Below are 21,627 nucleotides of genomic sequence, written 5' to 3'. Positions count from 1 at the left end.
TCTTTTCTGCGACGTTGCCTACTATCAGGCCATTAATGGCCATATCTTTCAATCGCATTTGACCACGTTCCTTTCACCTGGCCATTTCCCCCCAGAATTCAAAAGCGAGTATCGCGGAATTTCAGTATTCCGCGATTTGTCGCTGTCTCGTCATTTTGTAGATGAAGCGCATCAGAACTTGCCGGCCCTATGACATCCAATTCTCCGGATGAGGCTATACACTTTCGGGGGAAGACCCTTACTCCCGAGAGTCCACGTCCGCTTCACATCCCAGAGCCTTCGAACATTCCCGTTTTAAAAAACCAGATGGACCCAGTATTCAACGATACATCGACATACGAAAACCCTTCTCCATACCAAGATGATGAGCAACCCTCCCAGCCAGAGTCAGACAGCGAATTATACAAAAGCGCCAATGAAGATGAAAATAAGAAACAAGCAGCACTTCTGGGTATGGCCCAAGAATCAGGTAGTTCCCATCCCATTCCCCCAAAATAATGATCAGAAGCAGGTTGTCCCACGAATGATTTCAACTCATTCATAGCTCAATCTGCTGTGCCCACATCTCTTTACGACCCCAACTTAGACTCAGTCTTTTGCAGTATGGGTATATCCAGTCATGAGATTCTAACATGCATCTATTCAGGAACCGTGAATGTCCACAGCACTTTAGATGCCCAGTCCGCTGCAGCGCAAATCCCACTTTCGACTCAACCCAATGCTGCTCCGTATCATCAGATGGGTGTTCCAAGTACCGTGGCTAGTACGAACATGCTGCACCCTTCCATGGCTAATCCTGAAATCGTTGCTGCTCCGAGTAACAGTGCACAAGCCGAAGCGGGCGTTGACCTTCAAAATCTGCTTGATAATCTTTCCCCATCCACGTCTACTGCCCCCTCTGGCCCAGTGGTAACTGCTACTACTTCATCTCCCGCTGATAACCCCCTTCTCCAAGATCATAAAAATCCTCAGTCTTCCGCAGTACCAGATCATAGCTATGCGTTGTCTGCAGGTCTCCCACCCCGACCACCAACCCAACAGATGCCAGAATTAAACCCAAATTACCCATCTACGGCAGATATTAGTGATTATCATCCCCTGAGCATACAGGGTTCGAACACGTCCTATGTACCGCAACCGCAAGGTCACGATCAACACTCAAATGCCTCTATATTCGTACCTGGAGTAGCGCCAGGTACATCATCAGGAGCAAATGGGCTACCTCCACCTCCTTTAGCGACATTCCAGCAATTTCAGTCACAGCCGAAGTCAGTCTCTGCACCGGAAGCTACCGCTCAATCAAGCCATAAGAGCTCCAGATCTGAAAGATACAATGCAAGAACCGGGGGTTCCCCTGATGACGATGTTTTTTGGGGAGATGAAATACAGAAGATCTATGATGAGTTCCTCCGTGAGGAGCGTGCATACGTAACTGAAGGCTTGTGGGACCGCTTTCCTTACGGTTCTAGACTCTTTGTTGGTGAGTGATGAAGAACTTTTTGCTCTTTCGCCAACGAAGAAACTGATATGTTACAGGCAACCTACCCAGTGAGCGAGTAACTAAACGTGATTTGTTTCATGTTTTCCACAAGTACGGAAAACTCGCTCAGATTTCTATCAAGCAAGCTTACGGCTTTATTCAGTTTCTTGATGCAGAGTCATGCCACCAGGCTTTGCAGGCTGAGCAAGGAGGTCTTGTTAGAGGCAGGAAGATTCGTAAGCATACACCACGCTGTGATAGTAATTATTACTAACTCATTAGATCTTGAAATTTCCAAACCTCAGAAAAGCACCCGACCAGGGCCAAGCCATCCTGAGCCTGGACGTCAACCGTTGCCAAGGCGTTCTAGGTCACCACCGGACTACTCTCGCGGCGGACCCTCCAATGGACGTGGATTGCGCAATCAAGGCAATGACCGCCACGATCGTTCCTATGAAAACAAGAGAGGAAGTTTCAGTGACTTCAGAGATGATAAGGCCCCCCGACGTCGTGACGATTACCGACCTCCTAGGTCACCATCTCCTCGTGCTTTCCGTAACCGGGACAGTGGTTTTCGTTCAAGAGATCGAACCCCAGACAGATTTGAGCGACGTGATAGACGCAGATCGCGATCTCCTTACAGTAGAGATAGACGACATCGAAGCCCCAGCCCACGAGCACGCCCGGGGTATGACGGCGATGAACATACCCTCTCACGCCGTGCCCCAAGAGATGTCCCAGACTTACAGATCCTGGCAGCCGACGATGTCGATATGTAAGTATCATTTTGTCGTATAGAAACATCCAAGCTAATCTTGACTACAGGGGCTTTGCATACCACGTTGAGAATTCATTCAAAACCCGAGGACTTCGGACTGACATTTTGGTGCTTTCTCGTGTTCCCGTGGATGTGGCAATCCAAAGACAGATGGAAGAAGGCGTTTTCGCTGTGATAAGGCTCACGAGAAGTCAGCAATACTCCGGAAAGGTCACACTATTGATGTTTGACCGTAGCGCAGGGGGTGCTAGCAAGCCTCGTTCAATGGGTAGGTCAAGCATCGCATGCTTGCAAATGTTCAAATTTGATGCTAATGAGAAAATCAAAATAGAATACCCGGATCTTGACTTACACATAGCAGTCGAAATGACTGTACAGATGCATGCTGTGCGCCGAGCTGGAGTTGCTCCAAACTTCTATACTCCGAACCCAACTTACCCTGTACCCTCTTTGCCGAACCAGTTCCCTCAGCCGATGCCTCATGCACAGCCAGCGATGCCAGCACCCCAGTCAAATCAATTTGCAAACCTCATTCAAACGCTCGATGGGCCGGCATTACAATCACTGCTGAACACACTTCAACAAACACAACACGTTCCGCAGGCAGCTATTCCCTCACTACCCATGGCGCCGAACGCCTCGAATCCAGTTGACCTTGCAAGTCTCCTGAGCAATGCCCAACGCCAACAGTACCCTCTTGCGGCAGCTCAAAACCAAGGTCCCCAGCCTCAGGCTACGAATCCCTTTGGTCTTCCACTCTCCGCTCAACCCAGCAATCGATTGGATCCAAATCTCCTCGCATTGTTAGCGAAAGGGGCGGCAAATGGAGGCCCGATCCAGGGAGGCCAAGCAGCGGTTGGCCCTCATGTGCAAAACATTGTCAACCAACTCGCCAAGTGGAAGCAATAAGGCTGGCTTTGTCCTATTATCTGTTTATTGTTTTTTGTTTATCGTTGCGAGCTCGATTATATTTCAATCATGGCGTTATATTGCGTTGGCGTTCCCTCTGTATTTGAACCTTAGAATTCTCTCAAGCATCTTGGACGGTACAGGCGAATCATGGCGATGAATTCAGCGTGCGTTGTCCTCGTGATTTGCTATACACGAATTATGTCTCTGATATCCGTCTCCCTCTCCTAAATATAATGTGTTTAATCCTTTTAAAAGCAGAGTTTTGAATTTTCATACCCTCGTCATTACCATACACAGCCTTTGAATATAATACAGTCTCCAAGTATAAATAATACATCTTGAATCCAAGAAATCACCACGAAACTCCAAAATGGAATGCAATTGCGTTATTCTTCGCCTTTTAATCGAGTCTATCGTGCCTTAACCTGAGCCTCGGCCGCGGCTTTTTCTGCATCCTCCTTTTGTATTTTGGCAATCGTCTGGTCCCGGTTATACTCCATCACGCGCTTCTCTTTGAAATATTTGACCTATCCACAAAAACAGTCAGCTACTATGCATGCATTTCTAACTTCTCACACTCGACCAGGAAAGGAGTAAACGTACCCAAGCCTTGGAACAGGCAGACTCAAACTCGGCAATCTCTTTTCCGCACTTCTTGCGCGCCTCAGAATCGTGTTTGATGGCATCTAGGATATCGTTGCGGTCGAGACAGGAAAAGAAAAGGTCGCGCCCATTATAGCAGACTTCGCGAGAGGAGCGGTCGGGCGCAATACGTCCGCCGTCTGAGGCCTTTGCAGATTGGGGACCGGCGGTCGAGGAGCCGAATAACCAGCTCATTGTGTCAGGTTTGATTTATAAAATTGAAAGGCGGCAATGCGGTAGATTCCGGCTCTGTTTGCAAAAGGAATCTATTTATGAAAGATAACAAATTCAATGAGGTAAATAGATGGATATGTTGAAGTTAAAGTTGCTCCGCATATGTCACTGCGTCGCGGAAGTGAATGCTTGGCTTTTGCGGCCAATTTTCTTGGCGTCGGAGCTGGCCTCGTGGCGTTTGTTTTTCATCATGATTCAATCCTCACAGCCTCCACTCAAGTTATCAACATTTTGCACGTCGCCAGCACAAGATTCATAGCTGCAAATATTCAGGAGAAGTAATCGTTCCGAAGCTACATATAACGATTTCCGCCAGTCCGCCGAAGACTAACACGCGAAAGGGTTGAAAGGGGAAAGGGATGTCGACCTGCAGCCGCACCTCCTGTTCACGATTATCATAACGAAAACACCGCTCCATTTGCGACAGCGTCATACACACATCTACCGGGTGTCGGAGCGCCTTTGAAAATATTTCATGCCTCCAAGGAGGCGCCCACCTCGTCCCGGGGCGCTGACGGAGCTCCCTCCGCTGAAAATCGTCAGGAAGATCCTCTTGCTTCAGGCGCTTTACTATGTCTGCATAACCGCACTCGTGATTTTCACCACCCTTGTGGCGGGTACGGTGTTCTCTCTTGATCTCATATTTGGATGGGATAGTTTCCGAGGAGATACGACGGTGGGATGGATGTTGAGTTTGGTGTGGATCTTAAATAGTTTCCTTTGGTAAGAGATCCCACAATGTCTTACTCACATTAGGGATACTGATAATCATTGTCTAGTGTTATATTCCTCCTCATCTTCGTTTCGCGCTCGAAACTCATCCCCGATTTTGCGCTCACGATACACTTTATACACCTACTCGTCGTCTTTTTCTACACCCATTCCGTACCGAGAAACCTGCTCTGGTGGGCCCTCCAACTCGCAAGCGCCGCTCTCATGACATTTGTCGGAATTTGGGCCTGTCAAAGACGTGAACTAGCACCCATCACCTTCGGCCTCGGCCTTGGACTAGGCGGGCCCAGTGAAAGCGCCTCAGGTGGCGACGGCACTACTCAAGCCGCTGAAACAGGGGAGTCTCACCAACCGGATTCTCTGGGCGATGATCTTGAGAATGGCATGCCGGGGTTTTCTCGTGGGCGAAGAGGGCGCAATCGAGAGGAATATGAGATGGTGCCTATGAAGGAAGTGGAGGGACATACTGCATAACGACCGGACATGAATAGAAGCCCGTCTATATTCCTTGCATTTGTTCTGTGGAAGCTACAGTCATGTATGTGAGTACATGCTGATCTATAATGATGTACATATACCCTACTTGATGTCTCAAATATATTTTTAATATGATTACACCTATCTCGGACGGCATTATTCAGCTATCTTCGAGACGCTGAGTAAAGAGAAGGCGTATGCCCTCTGTGAACATTATTGACATGTTTGATCTCAAATCCAGGTTGCTGATTGGCCATCGGCTTKTTCCGTCCGATGAACCATTTCCCSCGGGGCTTTTCCGATGTCCACAATTGCCTGATTGGATGATGACACCGAAGTATGAGCAAGATAAGAACCTGACTTCTCGCATCGATTCTGTGTCGCCGTCTAATTGTCATTACAGACACTCTACTGCAGATAGACGAATCTTCCTGAACATAGAAGAGACACAGAATGTCTTCAACCGTCACTGAAACCCAGACTCTCCCAACCCGCGTCGTCGGGGTGTCCGATGCGCCTGCTCAACACAGCTTCCCCTCTATTGTCCCTGCAGAGAAGGATGAGAAATTCCAGTCTCTCGTCCGTGGTAACCGGGCCGGCACACTGAAGCTTCGCGGCATCCCTATCCACAATGATCCATATGCGAAGAGGAAATGGATGAAGGAGCATATGGCCGCAGCATTCCGTTTCTTTGGAAAGCAAGGATATGGAGAGGGCATCTCAGGCCACATTTCAATCAGAGGTGCGCTTTTCCCCCGTTTTGAGGGAAACATAACAAGTCTATTCGCTCACTGGTCTAATGCACTAAATAGATCCCGTGCTCAACGATCATTTCTGGATCAACCCCTTCGGCAAGCACTTTTCAATGATGAAGGCTTCGGATTTGGTCCTCGTCGATAGCGAGGGATATGTCTGCGAGGGCGGAAATCAGGAAGTCATCAATGAAGCTGGGTTTATGATTCATTCTGAGATCCACAAGGCTCGTCCTGATGTGATTGCGGCAGCGCATACACATGGAATTTATGGAAAGACGTGGAGCGCTTTTGGGAAGAATATTGAAATGATCAGTCAAGGTTTGACACTCAAGAACTTGATTTAAAGCTTGAGTCTGAATCTGACCTGATATGATAGATGCATGCAACTTTTATGGCAAATGCAGCGTCTACAATGACCATGGCGGCATTGCCTTGGCCCAAGATGAGGGAAGACAGATTGCCGAAGCTCTTGGAGATAATATGGCATGCATTTTGCAGAACCACGGGTAAGCCATCCTTCCAAGGACACAGTTTGCATAGGCAGCTAATCTAATCACAATATTCAAGCCTATTGACCGTTGGAACCACCGTCGACGAGGCCGCTTTCCTCTTTTACAGCCTTGACAAGGCATGCCACTCACAGTTGATGGCCGAAGCAGCCGCAGCAAACGGTATTCCCAAAATAATCATCTCGGATGAGGTCGCGGCGTACACGGCAAGCTCAGTCCAGAACCCGGTTCGTAATTTTGCTCTCAAGATATTGAACTACTGCTGACACTCTTATAGCATAATTTGTACACCGAATTCCAGCCAGAGTTCGAGCTCATTGTAGAGGAGTCTAATGGCCGTGTGCTTGAATAGAGATGCGGAAAAGCGTGGAGCGGAGTCACGATGATATAATGAAATATTTGCACCTTTCTTAATGACATTACATGCGAATAGATTAATTTTTTCTGAAGTAACCCTATACTTGATCCTCTAAACTGTCAATACTATAACCCTAACCCTATATGCTTCACGTGACTATATCCTACCAATATGGATTAGCACGAGTTCATGTGCGATGGACCAGACTGGCCAATCCACGTACTTCGTTTTAAACATGCATCAACAGCGTCGAAATCGAATTCTCTAAAAACACCTTGAACGTACCATTACAGAGGAACCAGTAAAAACAGCTTGACAGACTTCCAAAAGCCGGAGTGTTCTATTTTGCTTGATGAATTGAATATCCAGACAGAGGTTCCACACACAACAGCGCATGATCAGTTACTATACAGAGGGCATAATGAGTGAATGATCAACGAAAAGAAGAAACTGCGAATATACAGCTTGACAGACGTTTGAGCATTGATCCGAAATACATGTACCTGGCTGCCTTGAGCGTGATAGCTCTAAGACATCGGTAACCCAGCAGATTGCCAAAATGGCAACAAGCGAAGCATCATACATAGACTACGACACATTCCTCGACCCCGACTTCAGCGCGGCATCATTTGCAAATACTCTAGTCACAAACACCAATAACATCAACGACACCCAAGTCGATTTGTCAACACCTCTATCTCGAGTTCTCTTCGACGTGCAAGAGATAGACACCCACATTCACAACCTAACCACCAAATCCGCCCTTCCGTTACTCGAGCACACTCAGGACCGCTCACAGAGCAGCCAGCGAATTCTCAGTCAAGTTGAGGAGCAAGTCTCTTCTCTTGCAGAGGGTTATCAACGTCTCGAAAAAGAGGTATTACGCAAATGGGCCAGCGCCGAGGAAGCCAGAGTCGCAGCGCAGAATTCGTTGCAGACGCTTCGTCTAGCTCGCGCAGTTGCGCGATGCATTAGTTTGGGGAGACAGTTGGAGAGTCAGATTGCAGAAGTTACGGGTCGGGTTAGTAGTAGTACTAATACTTCTGGAGCCATGGCGGCAGCAAAAGATGATCATCGCGCAATGGTGCGAGCGGCCACGACTATTCTGATGCTGCGGCAGATGTTTTCTGCGATTGGTGAAGGGGAGGAAGGACAGGGACTGGATAGGGTGAAAGTCATTCGTACGTTGAGAAGTGATTTGGTGATTCCGGCGGAAAACACTACAAAGGCTAGGGCGCAGCAGGTCATAAATCGATTTTCAGTATCGTCTTTGATTGTTGATGGATCTTCGCGGACGAGTAATGGCACCCAATCACCGCCACCAGCGACCTCGTCGTCGTCGTCGTCGACTTATGCGCAGACCGAAGAAGCGAAAGCGAGACTATTTTCTGCCATTACGACGCTTTATTTACTATCACCAACTCCAAAAAACGGCGTGAGCGCAGAGGACTTCCAGCCTGAACTATTGCTATCTACGCTGCAGGGCTACATCCACAATTCACTGACTTCGTCTCTCTCATCTCTTGCGCGCGGTCTGGCCACATTGCCGACTCTAGATCGTGCATTGGCCGAAGTATCAGGCCGATGCCAGGACATCGCCGCATTAGAAGCTCTACTTGCCGGTCTAAAGCGTCCCTCACATCCACTACTCTCATCATCAACAATAACGACGACAGCCCAAACGACAGAACAAACCTCCAACCTCCTAAAACCTCTCCTTCATGTCCTCGACACCTCATCCCTCCCATCCTACTACTGGCGCTCACTAGCATCTTCGCTTCCTAGCAGGGTACAAGAGATAATCAGCCGCGGCGGTGCGGCAGCACGCAGTTTGCGGTCTGGTCGTGACAGACTACGGAATGATTTGCGCGAGTGCGTGTTGCGCGGTTCTCAGTTGCCGGCTAATGTTGCCAAGGGTCGGGCTGTCAGCGGAGCTCCTGGTGCAGGAGGAGCTTCAGTTGTGGTCGGGAACTGGGAACGGGAGGCGGCGGTTATGGTTAGTGCTGTTGTAGGGGCGTTGGGGCGGTAGAATGCGCTTCCGTTTGATTCTTTTTGTGTATTTCAATTGGATGAGAAGTATATACTAGATCTACAATTTCGTGTGGATTGATAATGATTTGGTGCATACCGACCGTTTCACAATGAGTCTCTGATGTATGTAAAGATGCTGAGCAACCCTAGGCACTGCCTGATGATGATGATGATCTCCGGGGCCAAATCTCGTATAACGTATACGTACGTGGGTGATCTAATCCTTGCAGGAACAGATCTCAGCCACGTATCTCAAACAACGCCCAGCACAGCATTGATTTTAGCATGACGTAGCTGGGCAGGTGAGCATGTATGTGCATGCAGTGTGGCTATGTATGTATATATGCACATGTACACCGACATTGCAGCAGACCCAACCCCTCATATACGCAGCATACAAGTCGAGTATTATACTGTCTTCGTATCACTAGGCTCGTTAAATAAACCAGTATCATAGCAGAATGATACTAGCTGTCGAAAGATTGTGTACGAGACTGGGGGCCACTGCAGCTGCTGATGTAAAATCCGCGAAAAGGATATGATTTTTTATAAGTAGGGGGGCAGCTCTGCAGACAGACAATCTACACCATCCATCCCGGCCAAAATCATATCAATATTCCTCGATACATCGAGCGAATCATCCAGCGCTGCCGGACACGTTATTCTTAAGAGTTGCATGAGGAACCATTTCCGAGTCGACGATACAAAGGTAAGAGGATCCCCAGACTGGCGAGAAGAAACTTCGTCACTCTTCCTGGCGCCGATGATGAGGCACCATATCAATGCTCCTGGTAAGGGGCCGTGATATAGGTGTAGAACATTTGATCTTTGTAGAAGAGATTGTAGTTTGATGATATATTCTTTTATTACCGGTCGATCTGTAGAAAAAGAGGGGGAAACGAATAATGATATAGCGCAGAGTAGTATCTGGTCTATAGGCGTATCAGTCTCGACACGAAATGGAATCGAGTTGAGCGCAATAAAGTTGTCGCGGAGAAAATGCCACTGTATTCGAATTTGGAGAAGTCTTTGCAAGTCCCCATTCTGGTTCTGATGATAGTTTGATAATTTTTGATACTGGATCGATAATGTGACCAATTGGAAAAAGTCACTCAAAAGACGTGTAGTCGAAAGGCTAATTTTTCCTTCCCAGAATTGTGTCTGGCCTCGCTGAAAGGTCATAAGTTTGAAGTCGGTAGGTTGAGACATTATCAATGTCTCGTTTTCGGGATTATAATCCAAGGAAGGAGACACTGAACCAGCAAATCCTTTGATCACTGGTTCAATTTGATATATACTGATTGTTTTCAGACTGTGGCCTTCACAAACTTACTGGACGGGAACTCTTACACTAAAATACTGATCTTAAGACTCACATCTATGCCATCTATTCCGCCTCGCAGATCAAGTAAGCGATGGATATTTCTCTTATGCCGCAGGTATCCGACTTCATCACCGTTCATTATCTGCAGATTGTTAGCAATCATTATCTTAGAGTAGCTAGAGACTCACCTCGAAAGACAATAGACTCAACGACGAGATGAGGGTCACATCAATATTAGCACCATTGGCATTAGGGCCAGTCACCTCCTTTATGGAATCCAGAAGCATACTCTCGGCAATGTCTCTCTGAAACAAAGTCAATGCACTGATTTCGGGACTCGGTCCATTGAGATCGTCCCATGCTGTAGCATTCACGAGCTTAGTGCTCATGAGTGGTGGATGGAGGACCGTGATAGGAATCATGGCGCGGAAGAATGGGTGGAGGTAGGCGCTTGATTCGATGTATTGGCGGAAAACTGTTGATATTATTATCCATGCATAGAGACGGGAGTTCGGATGAAGAAGTGTCTAGAGTGAGACATTTCTACCGAATAATGGGACTTACAATATCTCAGCCTCTTATTCACAGTCTCGGAAACGGTCAGCCATGGCAAATCCATCTTCCACGTCAGCTCTCGGCTGGGGGACCCTAGTCCATTGACATGTACTTCCTGGGACTTATTCCTGACTATCGTACGAGCTTGTAGCTGTCCATCACGTCGAAGCTGAGACTTTCGAATCATGGAACGAACATGACTGATTCTTTTGCTCTTGTCCTTTTGTGGTGGGCCTGTGATGACCACAAAGGACGAGTCGTCTATTCTATCTTTTTCCATACTTTCCTGAAAAAACCTGTTGGTGATTTGTAGGTGAGACGATTACTCGAGAAGAGAATGAGACGATAATATTTGCCCCACATGCTTTTAGTACAAACTCCCGACTAGGTTTAGGGTATTGCGCTAAGCCGCATTTGACAGTTGCCGTATGAGGAAGGAAGGCTTGGTTCACACAGATTCATCGCTCAAGTTCGTCCGAACAGTCAATATACGACAATTTCTCTGGGTTTATCTCAAACCTTTATCATAGAGAGCAATAGAGCGGTAAGTCCGATCTGGTAGAGGGATATAAATACGGAGAATATCCTCGACTTCTCGAAAATGGAATCAGCTTTCAAAGTACACCTCTTTCCATACGATCAAAATGTCTACGGGTCTAGATTCAAGCGCCGTCTGGCTCAGTGAGTACTATATCGTGAAAACAAAATACTGGAATAAGCTGACGAGACAGTCACTGGGTGTTCATCCGGCCTCGGCAAAGCCTTTGCCCAAGCAGTCTACAACCAAGGCCACAACGTCGTCGCAACAGCCCGCAACACAAGCTCCCTCTCCTACCTGCCCGACGACTCTCCGCGAGTTCTTAAACTCAAGGTCGACGTCACCTCCAAAGAATCCATCGTCAATGCCGTCAGTGCAAGCGTCGAGAAGTATGGTCGTCTCGACGTCGTCATCAACAATGCCGGGTATGCGCAGATGGGTGACTCTGAGGGCATACCCGAAGAAGATGCACGAACAGAAGTTGAAACTCTGTTCTGGGGGCCTGTATTCTTGATGCAGGAAGCAGTGCGAGTGTTTCGAGAGGTCAATAACCCTCGGCACAACGTCGGTGGCACTATTGTGAATATCACTTCGATGGGCGGAACGATTACAATTGCTGGTAACTCTTTCTATCACGCTGGGTAAGATTCATCCCTCTATCCGTCGAAAGGCCAAATATATTAACTGTCGCAAAGAAAATTCGCCTTGGAAGGCTTCACAAAAGCCATGGCACAAGAAATGAAGCCAGAATGGAACATCCGGCTTCTCCTCGTTGCCCCCGGAGGCATCCGCACAAACTTCGCGGGCAGTGAAACTGCCAGCCTCAAAGTTGCGCCGCGGCATCCAGCGTACAACACTGGTTCAGATCCCCTGAGCCAGGTGTTGGGTTACATCAACAGTGCAGGCGGAGTAGAGACGTGGAGTGATGCCGATCTCTGTGCTGGTCTACTCGTTGACATGCTCGTTGCAGCGGGCGGTAAAGAGCGGAAATACAATGGGAAGGAACTGCCTCGGAAGGTGTTAATTGGGAGTGATGCGGTGCAGTATGTGAAGCTGGATTTAGAGGCGCAGTTGAAAGAGATTGAGGACTGGAAGAGCGAAAGTGAGAGTGTTACGATGAAGGGTGGTGCCAATTTAGACTTTATGAAAAGTGCATAAAAGGACCGAAGATGTAGATAGTCAGATCAATGATTGAATCGCTTTGCAGCTTTGTATACGTACAACATGCTCGTACCGATGTACAGGTACGTCCACATGCTTCTACATATGTAAACTATCAACCACAACATTGAACATGGGAGCAAGGGGTGCACACCTGCAGCGGCTGAGATGAAGGTATTGTTTGCAATGGCATCCCGGGGTCTCACCGTATTACTCGAGTGATTTCTGATGTCAGATCACATGCTGCAGCCTAGATCTCAGCCTGTGCTTATCGATTTGTCGTGAGGTGTCTGTTCCATTAGCTGTGTGTAGTACAAATTGATAGCATTCAGGACCGAGAGCGCAAAAGCGGAGTTGAGATGTCGGTAAGAAACTCTTATCTATCTGGTCATGCTTGAACACCACGATATAATTCTGGACATATATACATATACATTTATACAATAGAAACTAGTATTCGACTAAAGCAAAGATAGTATCGCTCAGAGACTCACCTATTAATAGCATAGATAAATACTCTTACGTACTTAGTAATTGGTGATATGCAAGGGTGCCGGCATATATACACTCACAATACTACCTAGGAAGTACTAGCGGTAGCGTGTAGGCAGATACAACGCCATGGCCCGTATGCGACCAGGCACAGACAGACAGGCCCAGGCACGGAATTGGGAGGTCGGCTGACGGGTCGGGATTTGGGTCTGACTCGGATTGAGTTCTCATTTCATAGATTCTACCGAGAAGGACACTTTGATAAATTGGACTGTCTTGCTAGCATCACTGTAGACATACTTTTATACCCCCCAGTAGATGAATGCCAGTATTCTCGCGAGCATATCCGGAGTATTATGTATACCATGTAATGTATATTACTGCGGACAGACAGTTGATTGGCTAATGGCAGGATGACATGTGACGGCGACAGATCCACAGGGCCGTCTTGGCGGGTGGGGAACCCCTTCAAGCTTTCGCCGATCGATCTTGTAATTCTGCGTTCTCTGTAGTATGCTCGCCGTATTGCACCACTCAGCGCTCAGCGTTGGATTACATGCATTACTATGCATTACGCATGCCCAAAGCGGAAACGGGCTGATTAAGGGCCCGTGAGTCACGAGTGCGCCTTCTCGCCACTCTGTCGTCGACGATAGGACATATATAGAAGTACTACGTATATCTGTCTGGTAGTTATTGTCTGGTTGTCAGCCATTTTCATCTGGTACCATCTTCCCAATGGTTCCACTGCGCGACGATGTCGGAATCACCGGGCATCATAGCTGGAAGTCTAGGTCGCGACGTGGTGGACGTTTTCAGACGGCAGAAGTTCGTTTCGCTGCTACCTGTATCCTGTACGCAAAGACAGTACCAGGAAACCGTCGGTCAGTGTTCTTGTCTGACCTCCTGGCTTGTCTTCGCAGCGAGGTACCGTACCACCGCCGTGCGTATAAAGTTTCAGGACATCAGAGCCGGAGACCGGAATGGCGGGGAAGACGATATAACAGCTACGTCAGGGATTGATGGCGCCGTTTCCGTCCTGATCGCTAGTATGCCGATCGTTGATTATATAAAGACTACATCGTACGTAGTATTGTAGGATAGCGACGAAACACGCGTCTGCTGTCACTCTTCCATCTTCCATCGATGGTCTGTGGAGCGTATTGAGACAGAGAGAGGAATGCGACGGATCGATCGCAAACAGCTCCGGGAGGAATCAATGAATCATCAATGTTCCCCTGGTGTCCCCACCAGGCACTACATTAACCCGATTGGGAGTAGCCCCATCCCCCGCCAGGGTCGCGTCCGCCCAATTGCGTTGACTGTATCTACTCCTGTGCTTTTTGTGTGTATGGACAGTCACAGTATGTATGTAGTAAGAAACTGTCCGAGGAGTTGATACGATAAAAGACAGTAAGCGCTGTTCTGGAAGGTATTCCCACATACCTAGGCAAGGTACGTGGAATGTGTACTGTGTGTAGTACACATAGATTACATGATACACCACTGGCTTTATTGGCTTGAGCACATACTACTGGTACATAGAACGGAGTGCTATCGTTTCGATAGAATTTCACTTGATGTCCAGTAGCAATAGTTACCAAGTATTCAATCGATTTCAATGTCTACTCTGTAGTTGTCAATGCTAGTCTAAAAGATGCCCTGTTTTCGCCCACGCAACCATGGCTCGCAAGGCCTGGACAGTGGGCGGACCCCTCTGCCCCTCGCGTTACTAGCTTCCACTCACACAGTCACGACGACTCTTGCCGTCATCTCTCGACTCTCTCCAGCCAATCTTGCCGTCTCGTCGTTTCTTTCTGTCCCGGCTTCTTTATCTCCAGACGACTCACTGACTTGCATGCCGCCACACATACATATGCGATCGCTTCCTACATAGCCCTGTCCTATCACCTTTGATTGATATTAAATATTCCCCTCGATTTCGTGATCTATCAACTTGCGACACCACCCGAGTCGACGGTTGCTCTGTGCGACTTTTCTTGCACAGCTCCGGTGATCCATCTGAAACCCTAGTCTGAGAATTCCGCCCCGAAAGTTACAACTGACTACACTTACAACGTTGAACGAACGAGCTTCGAATTACACTGCGACAAGAGTAAAGACATGTCCTGTTGCCGTTGATTTTCCTTCTTCCGTTCTTCTGACTACTATCTTTGCCTCCACCACCCAGCCTTACGTTTCGTCTCAATCATCGCCCGTTAAGCCGGGCACAATCATTACGTGGACGGACTGGCTGGCTTGGCTTTCCTGTMCCTGGGCCGGCCTCAGCCGCTCGCCATTCTGACCTAGTGTCATCCTGATCTTCTCTTCCCCCCATCATCCTCCTCCTTCCTCTCCCCACCACTGCCTTCTTCTTCTAATATCTTATGCGCCGGTTGCACCGCCAATATCATCATTTCTGTGAGAAAGATCGGTCGCCGTGACGCTTTTCTTGTCATCATTTTGATATCGCTCATTTTTTCGCTCTCTTTCTCTTTTCTAGCCTTGTTTCTTTTGTCGTGGGATTCCTGGTTTTCGATCGGTACGGCTGACGACAACTATTCGACACAACATCGACTATATATTCTATTTGACGCCTTCGATCAACTGATATATATCGTATTATCGTATACAACTTCGTAAATTCACCTCACGCTGATCGATTCGGAGAGTCGGCACAATGACCTCATTTCTACCAGTCAACAGGACACCCACGCCAAACAATATGAAGATGGAGGATGTGACATCAACAACGCCTCGACCGGACTCGTCAGATTCTCGACTCTCGCCATCAAAGACGGACTCTTCTCAAACTCATTCATTATCTTCACATCGTCGAGCGCCATCCACAGCTTCGACCGGCGACGAGACCACGGTGGCAGACGACGAACCCGACCGCGACCAGTCTGACAACGAACATGACAACGAAGAAAATGCACCGCCATCGAAGAAGAAGAAGGGGCAACGATTCTTTTGTACCGATTTCCCGCCCTGTACGTTGAGTTTCACTCGAAGCGAGCATCTTGCTCGCCATATCCGCAAACATACCGGTGAACGGCCATTTCAGTGTCATTGTTCGAGACGTTTCTCGCGATTGGATAACCTGCGCCAACATGCTCAAACCGTTCATGTGAATGAAGATATTCCTGGAGACTCGCTTGCGGCGACAGGCACTCGGTTTCAGCGTCAGATTCGTACCGATCGCGTGCGCCCTCCACAAGGCCGCGCACGAGCTGGCACGACAGGAAGCCAGAGCGGTCACTCTAGAGGGCATAGCCGGAATCTTTCTACCTCAAGCATCGCTTCTACGGCTTCCAGCTTGAGCCAGGCTCCGGACCTGCGACGACGACCACCTCCTTTGATTATGGCCAATGACGGCAGTGCTCGAGCACAACTTTCTCTAGGCGCCATGGCTGAACCTACAACCCCCCCGAGTCAAATTGCTCGGTCAATTCCCGGTCCATCACCCGGTCATGGTTATCCCGCATTTTCTGCTGGCGGTGGTTTGAGTTCTCACTACGCTTCTCCCATGGCTGCTACTTCACACCAACCGGGATATTGGGATGCTCGGGGACATGCCCGTCGCCTATCTGTTCCATCCGGCCCGAACCCCTTTACCAATCATGAGACCTATCCTCCATCATACGTCACTTCCGTGCCCCCTTCTCACGCTCCATACACACCCGGCTCATCTGTATATGCCAGTCCTACTAGTTCGAGTTTTGGGCCTTCTCGTGATGAAGGATTGAGCCCGTCTGAAGCAGAGCTTCGTCGGCGAACATGGCATCCTTCGACTTATCCTCGCCCAGCCACTAGTGGCTTGACTAAATATGAAGAATCTGCAAATACACTTCGTCCTGCTTTTGGTGCTGGAAACACCGCTGGTCAGACCACTCGATTGCCTGGTATTGAGAGTTTCGACAAGGTCGTTCAAGGCCGTCCACTCACTCCTCCTTTACGAAAGCCTAGTCCCATGCAGATTGACACACCCAGCCGTGGTCCACCGTATACTCCTGGATTCGCGGGACAAGTGCCGTCCAGTCGGCCTCCGCCTGCAATGTCGGGACTAGGTCACCGCCGTGCTCAGCCATCCTGGGATCTGCATTACAATCTTACTGGACTTAATCTCGGATCTTCCAATCCGTCTTACAAAGAAGCCAGCACTCCATGGGGCCAACAGGTGTTGGGAGAAATCCATAGTGTTGGGTCACGACCGATGAGCAGTGGCCAGCCATTCACTTCTACTCCTCGTCAGGAACCAGCTACCCCGCAGAATACCCAGCGATACAGTATTCAAGCCGCAACTGCCACGCCGGGGTCGCATGTTACTCGTACTTCCCCGGAGGATTCTAGTAGTAGTGAGGGCGTCGCGACTCCGTCGACTGTTTCTATGGAGTACCACCCGGCTATTGTACATAGCAATGGTCATGTGGAGCCCGCCGTGGCCCATGAAGCTCCTGTAAGTTTTCACATTGTCAATCATCAGAAAGAAGAAACATGAACCTAACGTTGATAGAACTGTGCTCCTGCTCAACAAAACGGATACACACCTACGAACCGACCAGGAATTTTTGAGAATCCACCTGCTGGAGCGAGCGGCATGGGTCGACTCGAAGCACTGGTAGCAGTTGCAACTAGCGAAGGCAAGTCTGCCGCTCGGTTGTTCTAGGCGATCTTGACGATCACGATATTATCATTTTTGAACATTGAATGTTCTTCCAATTTCGACTGTCAGATATACAGTCGTATTACTCACGACACACCACTCTCTGCTTCGGTGTATTTGATTTTGTGCAATGTTATTATTACTTGACGATGCTACGACATGACTCATGACTTGGTGTATAAAGGAATGAATGGTTTTGACCAGGTTGGGTATTTGTTTTCACAATGTCTGTGTTTTGTTGGCTTGATGCCTGCCACGCCTTATGAACCTGATGATGGGCGATATGGGATGGATAGGATGGAATTTGATTATGCTTAATACCCAGCCATGACCTTTCGCTTCGTGCTTTTTTGTTGTGATCTGATTAGATCAATTTATCCTTTCTCTTCGGATACGTGTGTGATATTGACGATTATTATTTTACTCTATATGTATGTTGTTGTTGTATCATGATGGACTTTGATATATGAATATATTATATACTATTTTACATTCACCATCAGTTAATAATTTTACAACGCAGGCCCACAAGTAGAGTTAGCGATGTCGTAGGGCGGCTTAAAGATCACTAATTTAAATGAATCCTGACCCAAGTGGAGCACACAGTTACTTAAAAGAAGAGGTCGAGCGGTCAAAATGTCTCACTCGCCTTTATCACCTGTAAGAGTGAGTGTGTTGTAGATCACGATGAATGCAATGGAGTACGAACTTGATCACCGGCCTTCCGATATCGACTCTCCCAACAACGACAATGCCAGCGACAATGCCAGCAATGAAACAGAAACAATCACAGGTATCGAGCAGCAATACCTCCACCCCGCCGACCGCGGTCTTCACGCCTACCTCTCCCTCTTATCCAGCTTCATCCTCGAAGCGCTCATCTGGGGATTCGCATTCACTTTTGGAATTTTCCAGCAATATTACTCCACCCACCCACCGTTCAACAAGGATGTATCCAATATCGCCGTCATCGGAACTTGTAGTATGGGCATAATCTACATCCTATCGCCATTGGTTTTTGGTTTGCTGTTGGGGTTCCCGAAATTGAAGCGGTATTCGTCGGCTTTTGGGCTTTGTGTCATGGTGCCCGCGTTGTTGGGTTCATCGTTTGCGAATACCACGACCCAATTACTCGTCACGCAGGGCATTGCATATGCCATTGGCGCGAGTTTTGCGTATGCGCCGCTGATTCTCTTTATGGAAGAGTGGTTTGTGAAAAGGCGCGGATTCGCATTTGGGATTATGTGGGTGTGTATCTCCCCCCGGGGTCTGCACAGCTTAGATATATGCTGATATTGGTATAGGCAGGAACAGGCGTCTCCGGCGTCGTCCTCCCTCTAGTAATGCAATGGCTCATCAACACCCATGGCTTTCGCACAACCCTGCGCGTTTGGTCCACTGTTCTCCTGGTGCTGATCGGCCCACTCCTCTACTTCGTCAAACCGCGCATCCCCATCGCCCAAAACTCGAGTACGAGACCATTCAACCTCAAATTCTTACGAAACAAGAGTTTCATGATCTTCCAACTGGGTAACATGCTGCAAGCATTAGGATTTTTCCTGCCAACTATTTATCTGCCAACCTATGCGACTAATACGCTTGGCGTGAATGCGGTTGTTTCTTCGTTGACAGTCATCCTTTTCAATCTTGCGTCGGTCTTTGGATGTATTGTCATGGGCGCAATGGTTGATCGGTACCAGGCTACGACGTGCATCCTGCTCTCGACAATCGGGAGCACGGTCTCGGTCTTTCTCATCTGGGGGTTTTCGTCCTCTCTTGCACCTTTACTCATTTTTTGCGTGGTATACGGCGTCTTCGCTGGGTCCTTCTCCTCAACCTGGCCCGCTATTATGCGTGAAGTCAAGATCCAGGAAACATCCGTCGAACCGGCGATTGTATTTGCGTTTTTGGCTGCCGGGAGAGGGATTGGGAATGTTGCTAGTGGGCCCCTGAGTGATGGGTTGTTGCAAGGGTATCCGTTTGAGGGTGTTTTGGGGGGTGCGTATGGGACTGGATATGGCAGTTTGATTGTTTTTACGGGTGTGACGGCTTTGTTGGGTGGGTTGAGTGTTTTGGCGAGGCCGTTGAAGTTGATTTGATCAGTCCTGAAATAAACATAGGCATTGGTATATCACTGGTGTACTTCCAGATAGATAGACCAAGGTAGTAGGCGATTATCTAGATTCTTTTTAATATGTACCTTTGTTAGGAATCGGCACCCGTTTGCTTTGGAAGTACAAAACCAAATTAGGTGTGGATTTGGCTTTCTGTAACTGTTTGACTCGACTGCTCACGTTGTCGCGGTGAGCTCATCTTGCCAGGCACCCGCCACTCTTTCTTTACTTTACCTCAACAACTGACCAACTTCACGCTCGGATTACCTCTGAAATCTCGAGAAATTTCATGATCCTCTAACGCCCGCAAGGCTCCAAACAAAAATGGGACACCAAGCTTCTGACCTGCGTACAAGACTCGACTCATTATTGAGGACCGTCATCATTGACGAAGAGACGCAAAAAGCTCTCTCATCAGACGGTTATGTCTCCGGCCAGTCTTGGAAAAACATGATATCACTCTTGAGTCTCATGAATTCGACAACACCGGCAACAGCGCAATCACGAACAGCAACCTTGACCCTCGATGTTGTTTGATTACTGTTCTCCGGAGTCTTTCCAGCAGCGTCCCAGTCGACGTGACGTAAGTTTTAAGCTACTCTGATATAGAGTCGGGAAGTTTGACTGTGCTTATTCACAATACATAGAGGTCGTCATGCATTATTCGCCGGCGTTGGATTCAGCAACAATATCGATCATCAATACAAGCCCTGGAACTCCGAGTATGAAAGCACACGGTCCGGCGGCAATAAATCAATACTAGACGTTGGGCACGAGAGATCGATCTAATTTGGAGAGCTCGCATTGCTTCTTACAGGTATGCGAAACCGCGCTTATCAGCCCACCGTGTTCACGTATCAGGATTCAAACGAAGAGTCAGAAAACGGGGAAAACATTCCGTTGGGTGAAGGGTTCCTTTCGAAAAGTGAATGGCGGTTTCCGGTATGCCTCTATCTTTTTGCATACAGACATAGCCCCTGCAACCGACATTAGTTCTTGGTGTCGTAGGTTCTCATGGTCTCCATCATCGGCGTATAGCATGCGCGAACTTCATATGCTTGCATAGATGGCCTAAATGTAGTCATTCGCCAATCACGAATCTGGAGTTTGGAAAAGAAAGACGAAAAACTGTTCAATTTTCTCTCCTGCTTCTTATTGAACGGATATTTGGACGAAAGCCTGGTAGAAAGTCTCCCTCAACAAATTGATTCGACATTCTTGACACAGAAAGGAAGATTTTGTCAGCCGTGATGTCGTATTCCTGAAATCAATCGTGGCGGCATTCACTGGTCCGGACTCGATAAAGAAGTGTTGATTATAAAAAACACTTGGGAGTACCCCCTGTGACCCAATCTAGCAAGTCTGGTGCAATTCAGTCAATTAATTACCGTCAAGGTTAATTGAAGCAAAGAACCTACAATTGCTCACTTGACTATCCCAATATCCTCGATCGAGCCTAGAACGCATGCAGCTAATTTTGGCCTCTCTGCAGACGTTATGAAGGTAGCACTAGCTGTTGGCACAGACAGAGTATGTATGTTGCTGGAGAGGCCAGACTACTGGAGTTCTCCCAGAGGCTTGCGGAATTTCGGTCAGCTCAGATGAGATCAAACCTATGTTGCAGCGTACTATTCAAATATCTCACAGAGAAGAATATATATATCCTAATGCCTATGCACAGGGTCTTAGAGGCTAAAAATATCTAGAGATATCTCATCATCGCCTACAAGGTAGCTTTAGAAAATCTAGAATGAAAGGAGATCACATTAGATATGTGATTTATGTTGGTCTACCTGGCAGAATCAACCAGATACGATCCTAACGCGAGCCCCGGAGGAGGCCCGGGCCACCCCCCCGAAAGGGGTGGAG

General features: G+C 48.0%; 9 protein-coding genes across 9 annotated transcripts; 7 read left to right on the top strand and 2 right to left on the bottom strand.

Moving 5' to 3' along the window:
- Positions 1 to 189: 189 nt before the first annotated feature.
- Positions 190 to 3,167, top strand: BHQ10_000270 (uncharacterized protein; the record flags this gene model as incomplete). The annotated part of the gene is made up of 7 exons (XM_040874875.1): positions 190 to 451; positions 647 to 1,480; positions 1,537 to 1,716; positions 1,791 to 2,168; positions 2,222 to 2,255; positions 2,306 to 2,526; positions 2,617 to 3,167. The coding sequence occupies 7 exons, from the start codon at positions 190 to 192 to the stop codon at positions 3,165 to 3,167; spliced, it is 2,460 nt and encodes an 819-aa protein (XP_040728775.1).
- A 413-nt stretch (positions 3,168 to 3,580) lies between these two features.
- Positions 3,581 to 4,007, bottom strand: BHQ10_000269 (uncharacterized protein; the record flags this gene model as incomplete). Its single annotated transcript, XM_040874863.1, has 2 exons — positions 3,581 to 3,697; positions 3,774 to 4,007. 2 exons carry the CDS (start codon positions 4,005 to 4,007, stop codon positions 3,581 to 3,583), a joined length of 351 nt encoding a protein of 116 aa, XP_040728774.1.
- Positions 4,008 to 4,521: 514 nt separating this feature from the next.
- Positions 4,522 to 5,252, top strand: BHQ10_000268 (uncharacterized protein; the record flags this gene model as incomplete). The annotated part of the gene is made up of 2 exons (XM_040874852.1): positions 4,522 to 4,769; positions 4,826 to 5,252. 2 exons carry the CDS (start codon positions 4,522 to 4,524, stop codon positions 5,250 to 5,252), a joined length of 675 nt encoding a protein of 224 aa, XP_040728773.1.
- A 456-nt stretch (positions 5,253 to 5,708) lies between these two features.
- On the top strand, positions 5,709 to 6,871 carry BHQ10_000267 (uncharacterized protein; the record flags this gene model as incomplete). Its single annotated transcript, XM_040874841.1, has 5 exons — positions 5,709 to 5,997; positions 6,068 to 6,328; positions 6,387 to 6,516; positions 6,578 to 6,746; positions 6,797 to 6,871. 5 exons carry the CDS (start codon positions 5,709 to 5,711, stop codon positions 6,869 to 6,871), a joined length of 924 nt encoding a protein of 307 aa, XP_040728772.1.
- Positions 6,872 to 7,436: 565 nt separating this feature from the next.
- Positions 7,437 to 8,906, top strand: BHQ10_000266 (uncharacterized protein; the record flags this gene model as incomplete). Its single annotated transcript, XM_040874830.1, has 1 exon — positions 7,437 to 8,906. One exon carries the CDS (start codon positions 7,437 to 7,439, stop codon positions 8,904 to 8,906), a length of 1,470 nt encoding a protein of 489 aa, XP_040728771.1.
- A 1,348-nt stretch (positions 8,907 to 10,254) lies between these two features.
- BHQ10_000265 (uncharacterized protein) lies at positions 10,255 to 11,067 on the bottom strand (the record flags this gene model as incomplete). Its single annotated transcript, XM_040874819.1, has 3 exons — positions 10,255 to 10,374; positions 10,421 to 10,707; positions 10,797 to 11,067. The coding sequence occupies 3 exons, from the start codon at positions 11,065 to 11,067 to the stop codon at positions 10,255 to 10,257; spliced, it is 678 nt and encodes a 225-aa protein (XP_040728770.1).
- A 364-nt stretch (positions 11,068 to 11,431) lies between these two features.
- Positions 11,432 to 12,483, top strand: BHQ10_000264 (uncharacterized protein; the record flags this gene model as incomplete). The annotated part of the gene is made up of 3 exons (XM_040874808.1): positions 11,432 to 11,468; positions 11,519 to 11,966; positions 12,021 to 12,483. The coding sequence occupies 3 exons, from the start codon at positions 11,432 to 11,434 to the stop codon at positions 12,481 to 12,483; spliced, it is 948 nt and encodes a 315-aa protein (XP_040728769.1).
- Positions 12,484 to 15,658: 3,175 nt separating this feature from the next.
- BHQ10_000263 (uncharacterized protein) lies at positions 15,659 to 17,647 on the top strand (the record flags this gene model as incomplete). Its single annotated transcript, XM_040874797.1, has 2 exons — positions 15,659 to 17,437; positions 17,495 to 17,647. 2 exons carry the CDS (start codon positions 15,659 to 15,661, stop codon positions 17,645 to 17,647), a joined length of 1,932 nt encoding a protein of 643 aa, XP_040728768.1.
- A 693-nt stretch (positions 17,648 to 18,340) lies between these two features.
- On the top strand, positions 18,341 to 19,743 carry BHQ10_000262 (uncharacterized protein; the record flags this gene model as incomplete). The annotated part of the gene is made up of 2 exons (XM_040874786.1): positions 18,341 to 18,892; positions 18,949 to 19,743. 2 exons carry the CDS (start codon positions 18,341 to 18,343, stop codon positions 19,741 to 19,743), a joined length of 1,347 nt encoding a protein of 448 aa, XP_040728767.1.
- Positions 19,744 to 21,627: the final 1,884 nt, after the last annotated feature.

Source organism: Talaromyces amestolkiae (genome assembly GCF_001896365.1).
Source record: "Talaromyces amestolkiae strain CIB chromosome Unknown scaffold1.1, whole genome shotgun sequence".
In the NCBI taxonomy this organism is placed as follows: Eukaryota; Fungi; Ascomycota; class Eurotiomycetes; order Eurotiales; family Trichocomaceae; genus Talaromyces; species Talaromyces amestolkiae.
This window is presented reverse-complemented; position numbering and strand designations above follow the sequence as displayed.